This window comes from Psammomys obesus, unplaced genomic scaffold, assembly GCF_907164565.1.
Source record: "Psammomys obesus unplaced genomic scaffold, mPsaObe1.curated_primary_1811, whole genome shotgun sequence".
Classification (NCBI taxonomy): Eukaryota; Metazoa; Chordata; class Mammalia; order Rodentia; family Muridae; genus Psammomys; species Psammomys obesus.
In genome coordinates, this window is record NW_026590663.1 from 8,387,085 (window position 1) to 8,410,444 (window position 23,360).

The 23,360-nt window shown below is 62.9% G+C and overlaps 1 protein-coding gene across 1 annotated transcript; it reads right to left on the bottom strand.

The window, feature by feature from the left end:
* Positions 1–161: 161 nt before the first annotated feature.
* On the bottom strand, positions 162–22,318 carry Kcp (kielin cysteine rich BMP regulator). The gene is given in 37 exon segments (XM_055608175.1): positions 162–464; positions 541–826; positions 1,736–1,900; positions 2,036–2,137; positions 2,216–2,327; positions 2,397–2,569; positions 2,694–2,836; positions 3,770–3,869; positions 3,993–4,072; positions 5,249–5,369; positions 5,950–6,032; positions 6,735–6,828; positions 7,018–7,100; positions 7,217–7,307; positions 7,491–7,576; positions 8,114–8,290; positions 9,722–9,892; positions 10,035–10,058; positions 10,061–10,192; positions 10,266–10,505; positions 10,571–10,744; positions 11,144–11,237; positions 11,308–11,414; positions 11,485–11,637; positions 11,830–11,911; positions 11,980–12,065; positions 12,310–12,403; positions 12,480–12,559; positions 12,646–12,739; positions 15,503–15,591; positions 16,256–16,349; positions 16,469–16,551; positions 16,678–16,774; positions 18,651–18,727; positions 18,807–18,975; positions 20,061–20,206; positions 22,220–22,318. Coding segments are annotated over 37 exon segments (4,497 nt in total). The 5' UTR covers positions 22,317–22,318; the 3' UTR covers positions 162–246.
* Positions 22,319–23,360: the final 1,042 nt, after the last annotated feature.

The following is a 23,360-nucleotide window of genomic DNA, read 5'->3' on the forward strand; positions in this document are numbered from 1 at the left end:
AGACGAGCTTTTGGGCCAGAGGGAAGCAGCAGGAAGTCAGTCGGTGCATCTCTCTGGCGCTTCAGCGCTGCAGGTCTCCCACGGATCCACTCAGAGACCGGGGCGGGGTCTCGGGCCCCGCCCACCCGGCCCCGCCCCCGGCAAGAAGCACACGCTGGCCGTGGCGGGCAAAGTGGCGTTTATTCCCGCGCGGCGGGGAGGCCGGCCCCGCTCCCCGGGCCCCGGGCGTGGCTCCTGGGGCGGCGGCTAGTCTCCGGCCAGCAGGACGGGCGGGCAGGCCTCCGGCGGGACGCAGTGGCCCTCGTGCTCCAGCAGGCCCGCGGGGCACTGGCAGCCGGGCACGCAGGGCCTCGCGCACTGGGCCGCCAGCTCCCCCGGGGCCAGGTGCCGGTTGAAGCAGGTTAGGGGACAGGGCGGTCCACACTCGGCGAACACGAAGCCGCGGTCCGCGGGGCAGCCCGGCACTGCGGGCAGAGCGAGGGGCGGCTCAGCGGTCCCCTCGCCCCGCCCCCGCCCTCCACCCTCGCCCCCGCCCCTCACCGCAGGGCGCCGGGGTCCTCCCCTCGGGGGCGGCGCCCGCCTGGCGGCACAGGCCGGCGTAGGCGCCCAGGGCGGCGCCCAGGCAGGCGCCGGCCGCGGGCCCCGGGCCGCAGGCGGCGAAGAAGGGCTCCGGCGGCAGCACGGCGTGGCAGCGACGGAACGGCGGGCCCTTGAGCGCCCCGCAGCGCGCGTTGGCCTCGCGCCGGGCGCGGTAGCCGGCGGCCCGGCACGGGTCCACCTCCCGGCCCGCCGGGCAAGGCCGCCCGGGCCCCGGGCCCTCGGGGACCTACACGGAGAGCGGCCGAGCTGGGAGCGGGCCCTGCCCCTGCCGCAGACTCAGCACAGCCCGAACCTCGCCGGTCCGAGAGGGCAGAAGGGCGGCCTGTGCGCGTCTGCGACGCCGCCTAAACGAAGCGCGTTACTATGGAGAGTTAGTACTTGCGAATGAGAGCGTCTCGGTTTGGTTTTTCCGGACAGGGTTTCTCTGTGAAGCCCTGGCTGGCCTGCATTTGTAGCCCAGGCTGGCCTCGAACCCACAGACATGCCTCTGCCTCCCGGAGCGCTGGGGTCACGGTGTGCGCCACCGCGCCCGCCCGGCGGAAAGCTCCAAGAACCTCGTATAGTGGGCCACACACCCTGTGACCCCGCCTAGGGGGCCGGCAGGAGGCTCCTGGGACAGGCAGTACGGTCCAGGCCAACCTGGGCAGTGCGGCGAGACTTGTGTCAAAAAGGAAAAGGCCAGGAACGGAGGCCGCAGGCCTGCAATCTGGTTCTCAAGAACCGGTAAAGCCGGGCGCGGTGGCGCACGCCTGCAATCCCAGCGCACGGGAGGCAGAGGCAGGCGCATCTCTGTGGGTTCGAGGCCAGCCTGCTCTCCAGAGCCAGCCCTGGGCTGCACGAGACCCTGTCTCCAAAAACAAAAGTTGGGAGAAGACTGTCCCAGGTCGGGGCCCAGCACGAGCCTCAAGAACCGAGATGGCGCAACCCCGTGACGAAGGCCCACCCCGCCCCCTTACAGAGAGAGCCTAAGGCTAGAGTTGGTGAAGGGCTCGCTCCAGGCGCCGCAGCCGCGAGGGACGCAGCGGGGCTCAGGGCTTCCCAGCGCCGGCCTCGCTGCCGCCCCGCAGCTCCCGCGCAGGCCGCCGGCACAGCCCGGGGCCCGCGCCCAGCTGCCCCGCCTTCCCGCGCCACGCACCTTCCAGCTGTTCCCGAAGGCGGCCTCCGAGCGCCGGGGCCTCCCGTCGGGGCCCTGCAGGTCGTCCTGGGCCAGGCCGTTGAAGTTCCCACACAGCCCGCAGGCGCGGCCGCGGTAGGAGCCGGGGACCCGCACCTCCACCTGGGCCTGCCCGTCCCACAGCACCTGCGAGGGAGGCGGGGCTCGGGCCCACCGGCTCCCGCCTTCGACACCCGCGTGCCGAGCCCAGGCGGGGCCGGTGCTCGGGCCTCTGCGCCGGGCTCCCCCCGCCCCGCCGCCCCCTCCAGCCCGGGGCCGCACCTGGAGGCCAGGCTGGGCGTGCAGGGTCACCGTGCGGCCTCGGCGCTCGACGTAGAGCAGCGGCTCCCGGAGGAAGGGCAGGGCCACGGCGAGCCCGTCCACCTGCGGCGGAGAGGCAGACGGGGGCCGTGCCGGGCCCGGCGGGGCTGGCGCTCCCCCGACCCCGGCCCCCAGCCTCACCGTGACCGCCGGGCCCGGCAGCAGCCGCACGGCCAGGCTGCCCAGCAGCACCGCCACCTCCTGGGTCCGGGCCACGCCGCTGCGGCCGCGGGCGTCGTTGGTCACGTGCACACTGTCGGGGGTGGGAGCGGGGTCAGGGAGGCCGGGGCGGGCGGCGGCCGGGAGGGGGACGGGCGCGCACCTGAAGTCCTGGCCCCCGCAGTCCCGCGCCAGCACGTAGCTGCAGCCGCCCCGGAAGTGCAGCAGGCGGCCGTCGAAGGTGCGGTAGTGGGAGCCTCCGAAGGCCAGGCAGGAGGCCGGCCGGGGCACGCAGCGGGGGCAGCAGCGGCCGGGGCTCAGCGCGGGGGCCTCGTCCTGGCCGGGGCACACGCGTCAGACACGGGCCCTGCGCGGGCCGGGCCTCCCGCCGCACCGGGGCCTCGAACCCGGCTCCACGGGGGGAGGGGCAGGCCCCGCGCGCCCGGGCCACCGCACTCACCGGGCCGCACGCGAGCTCCCCGCAGCGCCGGCTCTCGCAGCGCACCGCCCCCGCCGCGCAGGAGCAGCGGGTGCAGGCGTCCACGGCCCAGCGCTCCCCGGAGGCCACGCGGCGGCGCTGGTGCGCGCACCACTGCTCGGAGCCTGAGCGGAAACGAGGCGCGGCTCAGCGCCGGGGCGGCGGGGCCGCCGCAGGCCACGACCCCGGAGGCCCTGCCTGCGCCCGCCCTGTGAGCGGGGACAGGCCTGACACCGGCAGCACACACGGGCCCCGTGAGTGGCAGCGCGTCCCCGTTCCGGACAGGGAGCTGAGGCCGGGGCGCGCTCGTGGGAGGGGGCGGGCTCGCGTGTGACCCTCCCTCCGCCTTCGCGCGCCTCACTCTGGCACGGCCCTCGGCGTGTGCCAGCTTTAGGCAGCGTTAGCCGGCCATGCGGACACGCACGGCCCGCTAAAGACAGGCACCACTGGTCAGGGGTTCCTGCAGAAGCCAGACGGCGCCAGAGTAAGGGAACCCGCCCGCGGGCTCAGGCGGAGCCGCGCCATGGAGGCGTGGCCCGGAGCAGCGGGTGTAACCCAGCGGCAGGGGGCGTGGCCTTGATGGAGGCGGGTGCCTGGGGTGGGCGTTGGCGTTTCAGAAGCTCAAGGCAGGCCCCGCGTGGCTCTCTTCCCGCTGCAGCGCCCCGTCTGCTGCAGGCCGCCATGCTTCCACCGGGACCATAAGGGATAGACCTCTGAGCTGTCAGCAGACCCCAATGAAGAGGTGCCGCAGTCCTGGTGTCACAGTGGGAGTCCTCCCTGTGGCACAGGCCATGACCTTCTGAGTAGGGTCTTGGCAGCACCTCTTCCATCTCCATCCGCCTCCCACGAGCGCGCCCCGGCGCTGCAGACGGCGGAAAAGGAGCCCAGGCCTCAGCTCCTTGTCCGGAACAAGGATGCGCTGCCACTCACGGGCCCATGTTTGCTGCTGGTGTCAGGCCTGCCTCGCTGGGCACCCACGGAGGGCCTCCACCGCACGGTGTAAGGAGGAGTCGTGGCCGTCCTTCCGGCCTCACCCCCCCTTCCGGCTGGCCACTTACCCTTACACACGGGGCAGCAGCTGCCAGGGGCTGTGTGTCGCTCCCACAGGGGACAGCTGAGCTCAGGACAGGCCCGGTGCGTGCAGAGCCATGTCAGGTCCTGTTGTGGGGGTGTAAACAGGACGTGGGGAGGGGCAGGAGCTCGGGAGCAGCTGAGGGAACGAGGTGCAGCCTCAGCTCACAGACCGGGTGGATCTGAGCGCGCCCTCGGGCGGGGACTCACCTGACACCGGCAGGTGTAGCAGGGGTCCCCTGGCAGCAGCTCAGACCCCCGCAGGTCCTCCGTGCAGTTCCTCAGAGCCTCTGTGAAGGCAAGGGCCCAGAGTGAGGGGGAGGGGCCGGCGGCAGGAGCTGCAGACCCAGCCCTGCCTGCAGGGCTCTCGGTCCCAGGGGACCACATCCCCACAAAGAGTTTGGAGTTCACAGGAGTGACCTGTGAATTGGCGGGTCCTCCCCGCAGCAGTGGTAGCTGCCCGTCACCAAGCCAGTCTCGGCGCGAGTGCTGCTGGAGCGGCCCCTTTGGCCTCTTGGGAGAACTTTGCCAGGGCAAGGGGAGGGGCGGGCTGGACCCGGGGCTGGCCACGGGCAGCATGGCGCCCCCAGCATGCTCTCAGCACGGAGCACGGCCAGGCCGCCCTGCCCCTTCGCTTCATAGAGCCTGGCCAGAGGCAGCAGTGACGAGGCCTTCCGGGTCATGGCTCCACCAACAGACGGACAGATTACTTTCCTCTGAGTCTCCCGTTTTCACGTGTGGAGGGGAGTAATAGCACTCTACCTGACTGGGTCGCCGTGGAAACTAAACGAGACGCGCTTTATTAGACACAGCAAGCGGGGTGGCGCATACACGAGGTGCTTAATAGGGAGCCGCCCTCTCGCCCCAGCGAGGGCTGTGAGGACACAGCTTCCCGACGGAAGGCTGCGACGGTTTTAGGTGACGGACAGAATACCCCCGAGCGCTAGCTTAAACACAACCGAGGCGCCACGTGCGTGTCCCCACAGAGCTGCGCGCCTTCACACTAAGAGCCTGGAGAGCGAGCAGAGGGCCGGGCAGCCGCCCAGGGGACCCTGTCCAAGGAGCGTGCACGAGCGTGCAGGGCTGGGCTCCGGCGGTGACCCCGGCTCCCACGGCAAAGATGGTGGCTGCGTTGAGTGGACCCCAGCGTGAGATCCAGGACGCAACTGCGCTATTTTACGATATTTGTAGGAAAACCCTGACTCTTTACCCCCACGCGTCCTTCTAAATTATTTTATGTTGTTGTTTCCTGGCTTTGCCCGCAGCGCCCCCTGCCGGCCAGGCTGTTCCACAGCCCGCGCGGGCTGCCGCGGCCCGGAGGCTCCCCACGCGGCCCAGCGGCCTTCACCCCCGGAGGCGAGGGCTCCCAGGGCCGTCGCGCCAGGCGGGGCAGCGCTGCGGCAGCGGGGCCGGCACTCGCCTTGCCCCGGGGGTGCGGCCCTGCTTCCCCGCGTCCCCGGACTCACCCACGCAGGTGGGGCAGCAGTGCCCGGGGCCGGCCGGGACAAGCTGGCCTGGCGGGCAGCCCAGCAGACTGGGGCACTGCCGCCGGCGGCAGCGAAGGCTGGGGGTCCCCTCGGGCTGCAGCTGCAAGAAGGAAGGAGCAGAGGTTAGCCCAAGGCCTGGAGGCTGAGCCCCGGACCAGGACCGTCTGCGCACTCTTGTCTACGGTGCTGTGGGCAGGCCGGCTTGCTCTTAATCCGGACACCGAGTCCCTTACTCTTTCAAGTCTCTGGGGCCCGCACCGTCATGTGACCTTTAACTTGTCACTCTTCACACCATCCTCCTCGCCACTGCCTGTCTCCTGACCTATGGCACCATTACTTTTGGTTTTAATGATAGGGTCTCACCTAGCCCAGGCTGGCCTCGAACTCCTGCTCCGTCTGCCTCTACCTCCGCAGTGCTAGAACTGTAGGCATGTGCCACCACGCCCTGTGCATGTGGTGCTGACAGCTGAACCCGGGGCTTGTGCATGGGAGGCAGGCCCTCAGCCAACTGAGCTGACCAGCCCTCACCCTTCCCTTGAGAGCAGAGGGCAGTTTCCCTGGCGTTGCTCTCTACCCCTGACCCCCCCCCCCAAAGACCAGCCAGGGGCCATGCCCACTCCCCTCTCAGCCCTGGGCTGAGACGCCCCTCCCCTCGGCCCTGTGGTCCTGCCCCCTCCTACCTCGCAGAGGCACACTTCGCAGGGCTCTGCCCCCGGCTGGAAGCTCTCCCCAGGCTCGTACTTCCTGCCCTCGTGCTCACAGCCTTGAGGTGAGACAAGAACAGGGCAGGACAAGCAGTCTCCCGGCTGGCAGCCATGCCCGGTGGCCGGCTCCGCCACCCTGCAGCTCCTGCCACCAACACCCCGCTCAGCAGGAGAGCAGGGAGGTGTGGCTGCCAGGGAGAGCTCCCTCCCTCCCTCCCTCCCTCCCTCCCCGGGCTCCTAGTACGGGGCATCGAGGGCTGGACGCAGACGCTGACACACTGGATCTGGGCACAAGTGATGAGGCCCTTGTGACACTGCCTTCGGGGTGCTCCTCCCCACGCCGAGGCAGGTGTGAGCGCTGAGCCTGACAGCTGCAGCTCTGCCCCCCCAACCCCACCCGTGGTCAGCAAGAGGCGAGGGCACCAGCAGCCTCTGCAGGGGGCACGCTGTGGGTGTCTGTGGAGGTGTAGGGGGTGTGGCATGGATACGGTGTCTGTGTGAGTGTGTGTGTGTGTGTGTGTGTGTGTGTGTGTGTGTGTGTGTGTGTGTATGGAGCGCCTGGCTCAGAGTCTGCAACATTGTATGCACAGTGCTAATAAATGTTACTAATCATGATTAGGACTGGGAAGAGGGGGAGGACTAAGAGGGCACAGACGGCCACTAAGGGCACGCTGGCCTGGGAGGGAAAGGCTAGACTTCAGTTAGGGGCAGCCAAGGACTGGGGCGAAAGGGCTGAAGGAGGGCTGCAGGGCCAGGGCTACCTGTGCACCGAGGACAGCAGGTCCCTGGCTCGGTGGCCTGAAGCAAGCAGGGCAGAGGCGGGCACTGAAGCCTGGCGCAGCTCACGTGGCCAGCCTGCAGGCAGGAGGCGCAGATCAGCGGCTCGCCATGGAGACCTGGACCAGGGCCGGGGCCACCCCTGCCCTCACACACACCTGCCCCCACACCCCTGCCCCCCGCCCACACATACCTGCCCCCACACACCCCTGCCCCCACACCCCTGCCCACACATACCTGCCCCCACACACCCCTGCCCACACATACCCAGCAGCGGCAGCGCTGGCAGCTGCCCTCGGGTCCCTCAAACTCCTCCCCATCCGGGTGCTCCCGGCCTTGGAAGAGGCAGCCTGTGGGAGACACACTTCCTGTGGGAGGTCTGGGCCACCCTGCCCTACTTCAGACCTGGCAGAAGGAGAGGAAGCGGGCACCATGCCAGCACACAGGAGTGGCGAACTCTGCTCACCGCGACAGACAGGGCAGAGGCAGGGGCCTGGGGAGGGCCATGTGCAGAGAGCCGGAGGACACGGCTTCTTTCCACAGCGCATGGAGCCTTCCTGGGGAGAGAGGGCACCCGGCCGAGCTGATGGCGCCCCCTTCCCTGCCAGAGAGACCTGACCCCAGCTGTGTCCCGCCAGATGTCCCAAGCAAAACATGTCTGCAGCCTAGGCGCAGACAGCTCCTTCCAGAAAGGAAGACGACAGGCGAGAAGAAGCCAGGGCCCCAAAGATTCGCCTCACCTCACAAGTGCAGACAGAGCAGGCGGGGTCAAGAGGGTCAGGAAGGCTCTCTCCGAGGGCCAAAGCCACCCCGTGGTACAGGCACCCTGGCAGAGAGGGGAGCACAATGGGAAGGCCACTGTCATCAGAGCCGTCAGGTGCGTGAACACACACACACTCACACACACACACACACACACAGCCATGATGAGGACTCCCTTCATCACCCCGAAGGAGGGGAGTGGGGCGGGGGCAGGGGGCTGGGGGGAGTTTATCACCGAGGCTGCAGGGGTTTGCAGATTTGCATGTAGGAAGAGCCTGGTAGGCGGTGGGTATGAATCGGGGACCTGCTCGGGGAAGGGCAGGGCGGCACAGGCGTGCTGGGTTGTGGCAATGGGAGCCTCAGTGTTCAGGAGGTGACATGAGAAGGCGGCAAGACAATTTAAGAGTAAGGAAGCTTAGGACACAAAGGGCCAATGGGGAGGTGAAGGTGGGGGTAGACAAGAGGCCAGGGCACGCATATGGGAATTCTGGGGGAGAGAGAGAGAGAGAGTCTCCCTCAGGGCTGAGTTGCAGCAATCCTCCTGCCCACTGGTGCCTAGCTCCCCGGAGCCCCAGCAGGAGAGAGGCAGAGGCCCTCCTACCCTGGCAGGTCGGGCAGCAGTGCCCGGGCACAGTGACCGGGTGGCTGCATCCTGGAGGCTCACAGGGCCGGCGGGTGCAAGTCACGAAGCCTCCAAGGCAGGTGCACAGGCTGCAGGGTTCCCGGGGGTCGGGGAACTCCTGGCTGCTCAGGTAGGACACCCCCAGATACTCACAGCCTGTCAGAGAGGGAACCCAGAGAGGGCACAAAAGGAGGGAAGCAGTCATGCCCCGAGCTTGACCTGGCACCTCCGAGTCTTGGGGTGGCCCGGGTCCAGACTCCGGCAAAGGAGGGTTGGTGAGATGAGGTCTGGGGGGGCCCGAGGCAGGCTTTGCCCCTCACACCCCGCAAGAGTCCCTGGCGTCCACCCAGAGGGGACTCACAAGGCCTTGCCCAGAGGGCTAGATGCTGGGGAGGCCACTCACAGAAGGCGCCGAGCCCCGTGCCAGAGCCCCTCCCCAGCACCCTGCTGCCTCCAGGCTGATATGAGAGGCACAGGACCCAAGCTCAGCTCCCAGGAAGCAAGCAAAGAGCCAGACGGGGCCGCCTGCACACCCCCAGCCCCAGCGTGGCGGACACAGGGACCAGAAGGTCACGGGGCTTGCTGGCTCCCAGCCTGATTAGCTCCAGGTTCAGCAAGGACAGCGTCTCAGATAAAAAAAGGCAGAGAGTGGACAGTGCTTGGATTCTTGGATTCACCATACACGTGGCCCTCCCTCCCTCACACACACAAAATCACACACATATATGATAGAGAGGTAGAGAGACAGAGTTTTTGTTTGAAACAGGATCTCACATTGCTGAGCCTGGCCTTGAACTCCTGACCTCGCTGTCTAGAGCACCTCAGCTCTGGCATGACAGACGTGGCCGCCACTCCCCGGACTGTGCTTTAGCTGTGTTCATCTTAACGGCGATCCTCTATTCATGACAAGTCTAATTTTTCTTTTTCATTTAATCCATCTAGGTGGCCGGTGGTGGGATGGCTCAGTGGGCAGAGGCGCGCGCCAACACGCCTGACAGTCTGAGCTCACTCCCGGGAACACAGCTGTCCCCCACCTCCATCAACATGCGCCTGAACTGGCGTGTGCACCTCGGACCCTGACTTCGTAACTAAAGTCACGTTCAGTAGAAGATGCTAGAATCAATGTGCTGCCACTGGAGCCCTGACTGCAGCGTTTGGGAGGTGGAGGAGGCAGGGCGAAGGCCATCCTCTGCTGCGTGGCACCTTGGAGGCCAGCCTGGGCTACATGAGGCCTGTGTCAAAAAGTGAAAACTGCCAAGGTAACACAGGAGTGACAGTAGTGAAACTGGGCTCAGTGGGTAATCTGCTCAAGTTCACGCCCCCAGACTGTTCCAGTGATGGGAGAGAGTGCATCAGCACAGGGCTTTTCTCTCTCTCTCTCTTTATCGTTTTTGTTTTTGAGGCAGGGTTTCTCTGTGTAGCCCTGGCTGTCTTGGAACTCACACTGTAGATCAGGCTGGCCTCGAACTCAGAGCTCCACCTTACTCTCTTGCTTTGCTTTTGGGCAGTGGAGAGGAGGCTGGCCGGGCTTTGTCATCAGCACCCCCTGCCCCCGTGTGCCCCCGCGTGCCCCCCGTGCCCACTCACCATCACAGGCAGGGCAGCAGTCTTCCTTGGCGGGAAAGGGGCAATGCGCGGGGGCACACGCCTTGGGCTCGCAGCTAACGCTGCCCTCCCAGCAGAGGCACACGTGGCACGTGGCGCTGGGGGCCGGGAAGCGCTCCCCGCTGGCAAACTCCGTCCCCTGGTACAGGCAGCCTAGGGAGAGGGGCGGTGGCTGGCGCCAGGCCGTGCCACCCAGGCCACCCAGGCGGGAGAGACCGTGAGAGGGGAGCAGGGGGCTGCGGCTGAAGGAGGGCTAGGGGATGGCAAGAGAGGGGCGTCGCCACAAACGAGGTACCGTCGCAGGAGGGGCAGCAGCGGCCCGGCGCGGGTGCGCGCAGGGCGCGGGGGGGCACGGCAGTCGCTGGCAGGCCACGGCGCCGTCCAGGCAGAGGCAGCGGCTGCAGGGGTCGTCGGGGGCCGTGTCCCCCGGCCGCGGGCAGTCAGCAGGGGCATCTGCGGAGGGCGCGCGTCAGGCCACGCGGGGCAGGAGGAGGCGCAGGGAGGGCGGCTGGCGAGCGGTGCCAACCTGGGCACTGCGGGCAGCACTCTCCCGGAGGCAGGGCCGGCTCGGCACAGGGCAGCGGCGGGCAGCGGCGAGCCAGGCACTGGACGGTGCCGCCCTGCGGGGGACGGACAGATGGAGCCGCGGGGCTGGCACGAGGAGGCCCTCCCCCCCCACTCACCAGGCAGCGACACCAGCGGCACGGGTCGGTGGGGTGCGGGAAGTCCGCTCCGTTGGGGTACTCCTTCCCTCCAAAGGCGCAGCCTGGAGAGGGGGAGCTGTGGGCCGCTGGCCTGCACCCGGGCGCCCCCCCAGCCGGGCCACCTCACCTGTGCAGTCGGCCCTGCAGCAGGTGCTGGACAGGGGGTGCCCACAGCGGGCGCTGGGGCAGGCTCGAGGCTGGCAGCGAGCTTGGCCTTCCTGGCACCGGCACTCCTGGCACGGGTCTCTCGGGTGAGGGAAGCGCTCCCCATCCACAAACACCAGAGTCTCCACGACTCAGTCTGAGCGGACAGCGGAGACCAGAGCTCAGGCGACAGTCAGTGTCCAGGGGTCCAGGCTCCAGTTTGGAGCTGTCTCCCACCATGGGGGGAGGCAGGGCTCCCACAGGGAGGAAAGTTTGAGTCCCTTTGCTTGCAGATGGAGAGGGACACGCGACTCTGAGGTGCTGAGGAGAAAAGCTCACACAAGCGTGTGCCCAGGACAAGCGTGTGCCCAGAGCGCACAGGGACCCCTTTGCAGGAAGCTGTTACACGGTGAGCCCACCTGAGAGGAAACGTGAGGCGACAGCCTAGGGGGGGTCGCAGAGGGCAACAAATCTCCGCTTCCTCCCACCCCCGCCCCTGGGAGGGACCAAAATTGCTCCTGCAGGCCATTGCTCTGGAAGGCATTGTTGGTCCCACCTGGGCACCTGGGGCAGCACTGGCCTGGTCCCTTCTGGGGCGTGGCACAGGTTGTGGAAGGACAGTTGACCAGCGAACACCTCACAGTCCCGCCCTGTGAGCGGGGAGGAGGCTGTGAGAACGGGCCCAGGAGCGGGGCCCTGCGGGGCGGCCTGGGCTGGTACCTCGCAGCGGCAGGCGTGACAAGGGCTGTCCACATCTGTGAAGTTCTGCCCGTTGGCATACACCAGGCCTCGGTAGGCACAGCCCTGGCAGCTGGGACAGCAGGCACCTGGGTGGAGCAGGCTGGTCAGGGCGGGCTGGTCGCAGCCGGGGAGGACGGAGATGGAGCGGGTGCTTACCAGGCGGCTGGGTGGGGTGCTGGCAGGGCGCCGGCGGGCAGGGCACGGGCCCGCACTCAGGCACCCCATGGCGGCAGGAGCAGGCAGTACAGGGCTGTCCATCTGGCTCCCACTGGGCGCCCTCCTCGAACTCCTCACCATTGAGCACGCAGGCTACAGCAAGGAGGTCTGTCACACTCACACGGCACCCTAATACCTCCCTCCACCCCGGTCCTTCCCAGCCTGCGGGGTCCTGGCTCACAGCCCCTGAACCAGTGCTGAAATACTCAGTAGACCTCCTTGCCAGGGGGGCATTCGCCCCTGGACCCCCGGAAGCAGCTGCTCCCCGAGGGCACACATACACACCTGGGCAGAGCTGGGGGCCAGACGCAGGGCGGGCACAGGGGGCCACCGGGCAGGCCTGCTCCTCACAGGATACTTCTCCGGCCTAGGAAGAGGCCAAGTGAGAGGCCCGTGAGGACTGGCACAGACCTGGCAGAAGGCACACCCACTCACCTGGCAGAGGCACCGAAGGCAGCGGCCGCTCTCTTGGAGGGTGAAGCTCTCCTGGCTCCGATATTCGTGTCCCTGGTAGTTACAGCCTGGACAGGAGGACAGGGGACAGGGCGACAGGACTAGTGGCCGAGCAGGAAGCATATATCCCCATCTTGAGGAGGACGGCCTGGGGATGCCCTCTAGGAGGTCCTGCCTGCATCCCACCATGTGTGTGCCGTGGAGGTGAGGACTCGGTAGGCCTGGGTGCGAGGAGAGCAAAGCCCACCTCCCCTCTGTACAGAGCCTGTCCCAAGCCGGTGCCTGGTGAATGGTGACCTCACCCCGACTCACCATCACAGGCGGGGCAGCACTGCCCGGGAATCCTGCCCGGGGATCTGCAGGGTGCGGGTGGGCAGGGCAGAGGCTCACACTGGATGCTCCCGTTCTGCCAACAGGGCCCAGTCAGCAGGGACGGGCAGGCCGGACGCCAGCACCCCCACCCGCCAGGCAGCCATACTCACAGCGCAGTGGCAGCGGGAACAGGGGTCCTGGGACCCCACAGGCTCCCCGCTGCTGTGCTCCCGCCCATTTAGGAAGCAGCCTGGTGGGGGAAGGCGCTCAGATTCTCTGCAGGCCCCATGGATGACCCCTGCTGGTCCAGCCGTGAGCACTCTGCTCCTGACTCACCGTCACACACCGGGCAGCAGGTGCCAGGAAGGGGCCTGGCAGGATACGGACACAGGCTGGCACACTCCCGCTGGCGGCACTGGATGTGGCCCTCCTGGCAGGGGTAGGCACAGGAGAGACCCTCAGGGTCCAGCCAAGACAGATGAATGGTGCTAGACCCCGAGCCGTCCACTCTGGGATGAAATGCATCCCTCCAGAACTGGACATTGAAGCGCTGCCCCCGGCGCCTCAGAACGTGCTCTCTTGGAAACAGAGTTGGTGAAGATGCAGTTAGTCGGGTATCGCTGAGGTAGGTTGTCTCCCTAATTCAATATGACTTAGGGATGATTTTGTGCAGTATAAAGGTTGTCCTGGCATTGCTCAAACGCTGATTTCTGTCCCAGCAGAGAGCTGAGCACAGCTGAGCACAGACGTTGGTCTATCAGCCTCAGTGTTTAGCAAACATTGTTCTCCATCGCCTTCTGATTGGTTAATAAAGCTGAGGCAAGAGAGGATAGGCAGGCACTATCTTTCTGGAGAGACAGGGACTCTGGGAAAGAAGCAGAAGGTGTGAGGGAGTCGGGTATATGAACCTGAGGAGAGGTAAGGAGCCGTATGACAGAGTGGATTAACATGAAGGGTTAACATTGCTGGCAAGAGCTGGCCGGGAACACGCGTGCACTAAGGCCCGAAGCCGTTATAAATAAATGTAAGGCTACGTGACATTTTTCAGAGCTGGGGCGGCACAGAAAGCCCGTAGGATTTTAGTGCCCTACAAAGAGGGGAACTCAGACTCGGACACACTCATAAGGAGAACGTCACAAGATGAAATCAGATTTGGATGCCGGAGGGAGGGATGGCTCAGCAGAGGAAAAGGGCGGACGGACCCCAACCACCTGGAGCCGAAGCTCCAGAGATCTGCTGTTGACGAGCTCTCCGGGGACCGCACCCCACAAACCACACTCAGACACATGTATAGTCACCAAATTAAAGACAAGGGAGGCCAGCTGTAATGGGTGCATCTTTAGGCCCGGCGCTTGGGAGACAGAGGCAGGGAGGCAAGGCCAGTCTGGTCTATGAAGTGAAACTGTCTCAAAAAAATGCAGGAAGAATATTGTATACATAAACTAAATGATACTTTAAAAAAAGAAGGAATACAAAACATCTCACTAATATTCTGTGCTGGTTGCATGTAGAAATAACATTTTGTGTGTGATAGGTAAACAGATTACAATATTAATATTCTTCCTGCGTGTACACCTGAACTGATCTGAAGAGGGAATCAGATCTCATCATCTCATCATAGATGGTTATGAGCCACCATGTGGCTGCTGGGAATTGAACTCAGGCCCTCTGGTAGAAGCAAGCAGTGCTCTTAACCTCTGAGCCATTTCTCCAGCCCTTGTATTCCTTCTTACCCCACTGCCCCTCTCTTCATTTTTGGGGGGTTTTGTTTTGTGCTTGCTTGTTTGTTGTGAGGGAGGAGAGTTGTGACATGGCCTCACTATGTAGTTCATGCTGTCCTCACATTCATGGTCTTCCTGCTTCGGCATTCCAAGGGCTGGGATCACGGCCATGGGTAACCTTCCTGCCTGCCTTTGTTTCTTTTCATCCTTTCTCTTTTTTCTTTTTTATTTATTGTTTTATTAATTACAGTTTATTCACTTTGTATCTGAGCTTTAGCCCTTTCCCTAATCCCCTCCCCACCTCTCCCTCCCTCCCTCATCTCCTCCCATGCTCCTCCCCAAGTCCACTGATAGGGGAGGTCCTCCTCCCCTTACCTGACCCTAGCCTATCAGGTCTCATCAGGAGTGGCTGCATTGTCTTCCTCTGTAGCCTGGCAAGGCTGCTCCCCACTCAGGAGGAAGTGTTCCAAGAGCCAGCCACTGAGTTCATGTCAGAGACAGTCCCTGTTCCCATTACTAGGAAACCTGCTTAGACACTGAGCTGCCATGGGCTACATCTGTGCAGGGGTTCTAGGTTATCTCCATGCGTTGTCCTTGGTTGGAGTATCAGTCTCAGAAAAGACCCCTGTGCCCAGATTTTTTGGTTTTTGTTTTGTTTTGTTTTTGCTCTCCTTGTGGAGTTCCTGTCCCCTCCGGATCTTTCTGTCTCTCTCTTCTTTCATAAGATTTCCTACACTCTGCCCAAAGTTTGGCTATGAGTCTCAGCATCTGCTTTGATACCCTGCTGGGCAGAGTCTTTCAGAGGCCCTCTGTGGTGGCTCCTGTCCTGTTCCCTGTTTTCTTCCTCTTCTGATGTCTATCCTGTTTGCCTTTCTGAATGAAGACTGAGCATCGGGGGTCCTTCTTGCTTAGCTCCTTAGGTGTACAGATTTTAGTGTGATTATCCTATATGATATGTCTAATAGCCACTTACAAGTGAGTATACACCATGTGTGTCTTTCTGCCTCTGGGATAGCTCACTCAGGGTGATCTTTTCTAGCTCCCATTCCTTTCTCCTTTTTTGGACAGTCTTACTATGTAGCCCAGGCTAGCCTCAACTTCCTGAATTTCCTATCTCTGCCTCCTATACACTGAGATTAAAGGCCACCACACCTAGCCCAGAGTGGCCCTGGCCAGCCACATCTTAAGTGACCCTGCGTTACCTGGTTGGCTACTCCAAGTACGACTGTGTTCCTCTCTCTGGAGCTCTGGCCACTCAGTGTGCCCTGCCCTGTCTGCTCTCTACGAATCCATGAGCTTCTGGAGCTAAAGTGATCAGCCTGCTGAACAGAGCAGGCAAACAGGAAGCCCGGCAGGCTGCATGCTCGCAGGGCCCAACACGCAATCCACTGTAGCTCCGTCTCCTTTCAAGACTCTAGCAGGCCTGGTGGCAGGGAAGGGTGAGGCAGTCCGAGGGCAGCCCCAGGACTCACCAGGCACTGGCAGATTCGGCAGGGGTCTCCAGGAGCGGTCCACTCTTGGCCATGGTCCCTGTGAGAGTTACCTTCTGTGCAGCCTGAGGCTGGGGACAGAGAACAGGCTGAAGGGATTTATCTGGGGCCTCACCTTGCCTCCCTCCCCCTCCTCTCATGCTCCTACCTCCGTCTAGAGCGTAGACTCTCAGGCATGCTCAGTGTCCCGGGCAGGGTGAGGGCCTCACTACTCTTCAGCCTGGTCTTCTAGGCCCCGGCCTCTCTGCCCCCCCCCCCCCGCCTCTCCCTCTGTCTCTGCCCCCGCCACACAAGCTCGTAGTGTTGCTGTGACTGACTCAGGGTCGCCATCTACTGGTAATCCCTGTGCCTGGGCGCCCAAAGCAGATGCTAGCAGTCTATCCGGGGCACCTTAAGGAGAAACTAAGGCGCAGTGGCTTAGTGTCCGGTAACCACTAACAGACAATGGAAACCTAGAACTCGGGGACTGCAGCTCCGGAAGGCGCTTGGACTAGCACGGCTTGCCCACTGAGCAAACATCAGTCTTGACTGGATGGCTCCGGAGTGGGACAGCCTGCTGGGGTCTCTACAGAAAAGCCACAGGGACTGGGAAGATAAGAGCACTAATTTCTCCTCCAGAGCCCTGAGTTCAATGCTCAGCACCCTCCCAGGGCACCGCACACACACGGGGCACAGATGAGCCTGCGGGCAGCCCACACGTGTTAAAGACACGAATGACTGGGTGAAAGGGCTCACCGTGGCAGGCTGGGCAGCAGTGCCCAGGCCTCCGGACTGGCTCGGGGCAGGGGCTTGGCGGGCAGCTCACAGGCACACACCGGACCAGGCTCCTCTACAATAGACAGTGTTTGTAACTATGTGTGACATCCGGGTGTTCCAGGCGGGCAGGTGTCCAGCAGGGAGACTCTCAATGACGCAGGCGAACAGTGACTGACAGGACCCATCGCTCACCAGACAGGAGCACTGGAGGCATGGGTTGGAGCTGGACAGGAAGCTGGCCCCTTCCTCGTACAGCTGTCCTTCATACTCACAGCCTGAAAGGACGACACGGGCTCAGGGAGAGCAGGACGGGTGGGCATCGCCAGGGGAATGCATGGCCCCAGCCTCAGTGTGCCCACTGGGCTGAGGGGATACACGGGTAAGATCGTGGGGGGGGTCACCTGGCCGGCAGATGGGGCAGCATTCTCCAGGTGGGGTGAAGCTGTCCAGACAGTTGAGCTCAGGGCATGAAGGCCCCCGGCACTGCACAGTTCCCTCCTGCAGAGCAGACACCAAGCCTTCCCTTGAACTCTCTCCACAGCCCACACTGGAGTATTCTGGGCAAAGGTCTAGCAGGCTCCGGACCTGGATGCCCAGAGGCACGGCCAGGCCTGGGGTAATGAAGAGCAGCAAGGACATTAACAGGGCAGAGGCTAGACTATAATTCTCTTACCTGGCAGGTGGAGATGACACAGGTTTCTGGATGCCACATTTCAACAGCGCCCCCCCCCCCCAAGCCCCAAGCGCAGCCTTCAAAACCAGGTCCAGGTCCCTAAGTAAGATAGCCAGATGCCTAGGACTACATCAAAGAGCTGGGCAGCCTGTTTTATATTTCCCTTCATCTTTCTGACAGGCAGCAGACAAGGGTGTGACTCTGAGACCATGTGCTGCCTTTATTTACAACAGGAGAGAGGAAAGTGTCACACACACACACACAAGCACAGGCACACACACGACACAATCATATAGAATAGCAGTGGTCCTGAGGAAGCGTGTACCTGAAATCTGTGTGTGTGTCCGTCTTTGAATTATACAGTTTGGGCAATGAGGGAAAGTACTCTGAGATGTGGCACACTGAACTACAGCCCCAGTGTTCCTTTGAGATTCCCAGGACTTCAGTCTCTGTCTCTCTCCCAGGGCTGGCTGGAGTCCTTGTCCCTCCTAACTGACCTCCAACCGGGATGCCTCTCCTGGCAGGATACAAAGGGCAGGGCACCCGGTAGCAATGGAATTCAGACAAGTAACACTGTACAGTTTTAAAGGATGAGAACATCCCAGCCGGGCCTGCTGATACAGGTCTCTCTCTCATCCCAGGTACCTGGAGGCTGAGGCAGGAGGATCAAAAGTCCAAGATTCACCTGGGCTATAGCATGAGCCCAAGGCCAGACCGAGCAACTCAGTAAGACTATGACTCAAAAAGAGGCCTGCGAATACAGCTCAGTGGTGGGACGGCTGTCCAGCATTCCGAATGCTCTTGGTTCACGCGCCAGCCACACGCATGCGCACACACAGCAGACCACATGGTGGCTCATGCTACAAATCCCGGGACTCGGTGGACAGAGACAGAAAGACTGCTAGGAGCTGAGTCCAACTTGGGCTAGTCAGTAAGCTTCAGGCTAGAGCGTGAAACAAAGAAAAAGCCAAGAAACACATAAAAAGCCAAACGTGGTGGGGCACGCTTAGAATCCCAGCGTGTGGAAGCGGAGACAAGAGGAGGGGGGTTTCAAGGCCAGCCTCAGGGACATGAACAACAAAGCCCCAAGTGCTGTGTGGGGTGTACGTGATAGAGTAAAAATCACCTGCTGTCAGCAATGCAGACTTTTGCGCAAGCCTAACTAAAGAAGAAACATGAACTCAGGAGGCCAAGGAGGAAGGACGTCTGTGAGTTTGACATCATCCTGCCAACATAGCAAGTTCCAGGCCAGCCAGTGCTACAGAGTGAAACTCTGTCTCAAAACAAGCAGGCAAGCAAGCAGCCAGGCAAGCAGCCAGGCAAGCAGACAAATAAAAAGCTTCCACAAAACCACTGCCTTCCTTCTGCCCCGCTCTCCTCAGGGCACAGGAGGGAGCGCCCCAAGCCTGCCCTCTGTTACCCTGCCTGTTCTCCTGCCTGTGGCCCGTGACCGGCCTCTGTGCCTAGGCGGTGGCTGTGGCAGCCTTCCAGCTGGTCTGCATTCTTCTTTCTTGATTCCAGCAAGGAGCTTGGGGAACCCAGAAAGCGTGTGGAGACTGAGCCCCAGGAAGCAGGGTGTTGAAATCCTGAGGTCCTGGATGAGAGTCTGGGCGCCTAGACTCCATGAGACAACTGGCAGAGCACGTGAGTGCCCGGTGGCGAGAGCGGGCAGGCATGGGGTGCCAGGCCTCAAGCACTCACCAGACAGCGGCAGGTGGTGCAGGCATCTGGGGAGAAGGTCTCCCCGGGACCGTAAGACTGGCCATGGTGGCTGCAGCCTGCGGGGAGACAGTGACGTCACCGGGGACCCCGTGCCGCCTCCAGGCCCTGTAGCGCAGTGAGTGTGATGACGCTGACCTCGGCAGTGGGGCAGGTCGGGCCGGGGGCTGCAGTGTGAGGCCCCGTCACGGCACACGCAGGCCAGGCAAGCATCCGGCTCCCAGCGAGCTCCTTCGGGACAGGAGCGACCCGGCCCCTGGCACTCACAGGACTCCAGCTGCAGCACCCTGGCTCGCAAGTCCCTGTTCTGGGGAGAGGCAGAGGGGCAGGCTCGGCTCAGCTTCCTTCACCGACGGTTTCTCAGAGACAGAGAGACTGAGGCAGGATGAGAAGGGCTCCCGAGCAGAGGTGGGCGTCCTCACCTGTTTCAGGGAACCTAGAACTATTCCTTGAACACAGAAGCTCAGAACTTGCCCCCATAATTAAAGAGGAATTTGGAGCGGGGAGTGAAACCCCGGCTGGCAGTTGCTTGTTATAAAGACCATCCGGGTCTTACACTCAAGTCAACCCTCCTGCCTCAGTCTTCCAGGTGCTGCTACTACATGCGTTATCACCCTAAGCACAGGTGCTGTCTTCCGCTGAGGCAGCGTTCCTGTCTCTTTGCCAGACACGTGAAAGACTGCATAAGCCTGGGTCAGCAGCCCACGCCCCGGAGCCTCCACATTCCGGAAAGAAGAGGCATTAAGACCAGGTCAGGCAAGAAGCTCTCTAGGTGTTCTTACAACAAAATGCTAAGAGCTTAGTGGCACAGTCCTTGCCTATCATGTGTGAGGACCTGGGTTCAAGCTCAAGCTCTGCAAAAACAATAAACGAACACCCAAAACACCTGCCTGGGAGGCGGCGCAGTGGTTCTGAGACCGACTGCTCACACGGGGGGGGGGGGGGGGGCTGGGCTTGGCTCCCAGCACTCATGGGGGCTAATAACGATCTGTAACTCCAGTTCCAAGAGCCCCAATCCCTTCTTCTGGCCTCAACAAGTGCCAGGCACACACACAGGGTAAATGTGCACACACAAACACCCAGGAATGTAAAATAAAAATAAATCTTAAAAAAAATATGACAGCAAAGGCTGGTCGTGGTGGTGCGCTCCTTTAATCCCAGCTCTTGAGGGTCAGGGGAGGTGGATCTCTGTGAATTCAAGGCTAGCCTGGTCTACACAGTGAGTTCCTAGATGGCCAGAGCTATGTAGAGAGACCCTGTCTCAAACAAAACAAAGCAAACAACAAACCCCCTCTATTTTTGTGTCCCCCGAGCCTCCAAACGCCAAACCTCCCTCTCTCCCAGTATGCTAAGCCCATCCTTTCCCATCCCTGCCAACCTGCCCCCACTTGCCTGCTTTCTGAGGTCAGTCACCTCGGCCTCCAGCTGCTCCAGCCTCTCCTCCAGGGTCTCAGCAGGGACCAGGGAGTGGGACGATGCTCGCTGCCCATAGTCAAGAGTGCCAGCCAGCCTAGGGCGCGCTCCGGAGACCTCTCCGCCTGCGGGGCACAGAACCAGCTTGGCCTGCAGGAGGAGGCTGGTAAGGTGTCCGGGTTGTGTCCTCTGAGTCACACAGGGGACAAAGGCCATCCTGAGCCCCATCCTGCTCACCTGCCCCACCGTGGAGGAAGAGACACAGTCTGTGAGGGTGCTGCAGTGCAAGCAAGGAGGCAGGGAAGAGGGTAACAGCACAGGAATGGAAGGGCAGAACCCTGGGAGCACCACCGGGCAGCCTAGACCAACTTCCCAAGCAGAGCAGCCTCCTGACCAAGGCCGCAGCAGCTGGGTCTGACTGTGCAGATCTTTAACGGTGGAGGCGGGGTGAGTCGCACATGGTTTGGAGATCTGACATGGTAAACTAGGCTCAAGAGCCCAGCACAGGAGGCTGGATATGGGCAAGGAGGGCTCTTTAAACAGCTGGAGACCCCGTGTGTAGACACACACTACTCCTGTCAGCGAAAGCACCATTTTGGGAAGAGACGCTCCGCACCCCGTGGACAGGTGTGCAGCCCAGGCCAAGAGCCCTCAAATGGGCTGAAGCTGGCTCCGGAAGGCAGAACCATGCTGTGCTGTGCTGGCCAGGCCTCCAGCCTGCCCTGGTTCTAGAGCCCATAAGTTAGGAAGTGTGTGCCTGAGCTGGGGCAGGGTGGGGCACAGCTACTTTCCCCTCCCCTCCCCTCCCCCCTCGCCTCAGTCGGGAAGGTGAAGGCCAGGGCTGCTTCCCACAGACATCCAGGACTGGGGGGGGGGGGGGGGGCAGTGGAGGCTCCCCGGAGGAGGAGACCAAGACAGAAGCTGAACGAGATGGCGAGATGGCAACCTTTCTTTCCCACTCTGAAAGTGCTGCTCCTGGCCGTGCCACCTACTCCCTTCTTCGCTGCCACCGCAGGGAGGCGCCACCGCAGCCTAACCTCCACGGCTCAGTGAATGCAACCCCACTCACTCACTTCCCCAAGGCAGGAACCCGGGCTCGGGGCCACCCTCTGTGTCCCTCTTAGTTCACCCGTCCCTGGCTTCTCTTCGTTGTCCCATAGTCCACCCCCTCCTCCCCCTTCCCCCTGTCTTCACAGAGGCTGAAGAGCGAGCTCCCTCCTCCACTTTCTCCTCTCTCTCCCACAGCACAAGGCTCCCAGGAGCAAGTTAAGATTTCAGGTGGCAGCCGGGTGTGGTGGCGCAGGCCTTTAAGCTCAGCACTCAGGGAGGCAGAGGCAGGTGGTTGTCTGGGTTCGAGGCCAGCCTGGTCTACAAAGCGAGTCCAGGACGGGCAAGGCTACACAGAGAAACCCTGTCTCGAAACCGCAGCACTGCCCGGCTTTGCTCCCCACTGGAGGCCCTAGCCCCCTCCCTTCACACCAGCAGCCCACCCAGCCTGTCCCCAGAAACTGCCAGTGTCTTGACCTGGTCCCTCTCCAAGTTCCGAACAGAGAACACTCTGCGACGGGGTCTCGGCCACTGAAAGCCTCCACACAGGCATGAGCTGCTCTAGCCACCCTACCCCCAAAGCCCCAACCAGCAGGCACAACTGAGGGGGTCAAGGAGTCAGTTGGGGTGTCCTCTGGAGGCCCCAGCTGAAGACAGGGTCGGTCCCTCTCCCTGGAAGATCTGCACAAAGTCCCCCTGGAAGAGGCCCGGTTGCTCCCCAGAATCCGTCTCGGGGTTCTCCGCCCCGCAGAGAGCAAGGGCTCAGCTCCACAGACTGACAGGACAAAGTCCGGTCCCACCGCGAGCTTTCCCCCTCCCCCTCCCCTCCTCAACCCAAATACTGGACTTCAGAAGGCCGGATGCCAAGGCGGCCCCTGCTGCTCCGACTTCTTGGCCCAGCCCGGGAACCCCGACTGGCTGTGGGTCGCCCCCCACCCCCACCCCCGTTCGCCCACCGACGGGGAGGACAGAGCACCAAGGCCGCCGCCGGGCGCGCAGCCCGGGCGGGCGGGGCTGGGGAAGGGGCCCGGCCCGTGCGAGCGTCTGCTGGGCTGAGCAGAACGGGGCACCCTCAGGACGCCCCGACTCACCGCGCCCGGCCAGCGCCAGGATCCCGAGCGGCAGCAGCAGCGGGAGCAGCGGGAGCAGCGGGAGCAGCGGGAGCAGCGGCGCCCTGGCCCCCGCCATGCTCGGCCTCTCCGTGCGCGCCGGGGCGGGGTGCCGAGACTCAGGCCGCCGCCCACCCGGGCTTTGTTCAGGGAGGGCTGGGCGCTCTTCCGCCCCTCCGGCCCCCACCCCCCACCCAGGGCCTGAGGGTCCTGACCCACAGCGGCCTTCCTAGCCAGAAGCTGGGCGCGGGGCGGGTCACCAGGACCACCGTATCCGAGCCTTTCGGGGTGCTCATCCTCTGGGGGGGACCCAGGGACTCGGTGGAGTTTTAGGATCAGCAGGCTGAGCCGGGTTCAAAACCCTCTGCGAAGGGCTGGAGAGATGGTTCAGTGCTGAAGAGCGTGAGTTCGGGTCCCGCTCACTGCCATGGCTGCTCACCGCCTTCAGGGAATCCTGTGCCCACCTTGGACCTTCCCAGCAACCGGCACGAGTGTGGTACATAGAAAATGAATAAATCCCTATGCAATCAGTCCAAGTGCTCTCAAATAACCCACCAAGCTGGCGTGGTGGTCCTCGCCTTTTAATCCCAGCGCTCGGGAGGAAGAGACAGGCAGATCTCTGAGTTCGAGGCCAGCCTGGTCTACAGAGTGAGTTCCAGGACAGCCAGGGCTACACAGAGAAGCCCTGTCTGGAAAAATAAAAAGAGTACCCACTCTTCACTTCTTTCCTGGACCCCAGGCCCCACTTCTACCCCAGGCCCAGGCATGGCGTCAGTCGACTCGGCTTCCCCAGAGTCCCCAGTCGACTCTGTTTCTAGGGACTGACCTCAGCTGCAGTAGAGGGCAGGGTTGGCCCCTGAGCTTACCTCAGGGGAGGAGAAATAAGGAAAACTGTTCACAGAGCCAGGACTGGGGAACAACTGGGAAGCAGCTGGGAGGCAGGACCGGGGCCCAGGTTCACATGGACATTGAGGGTGGAGCCGAGAATCCAGCCAGAGAAGTCTCTGTCCCCGGCCTTGAAGACCCGGAATGTGAAGCCACCCTCCCCAGCTGGGACAGGGCAGGAGCTGAAGGCCTCCCTCAGCAGTCAAGGCTTGAGTAAAGGGAGGGTCTCTTCCCCAGA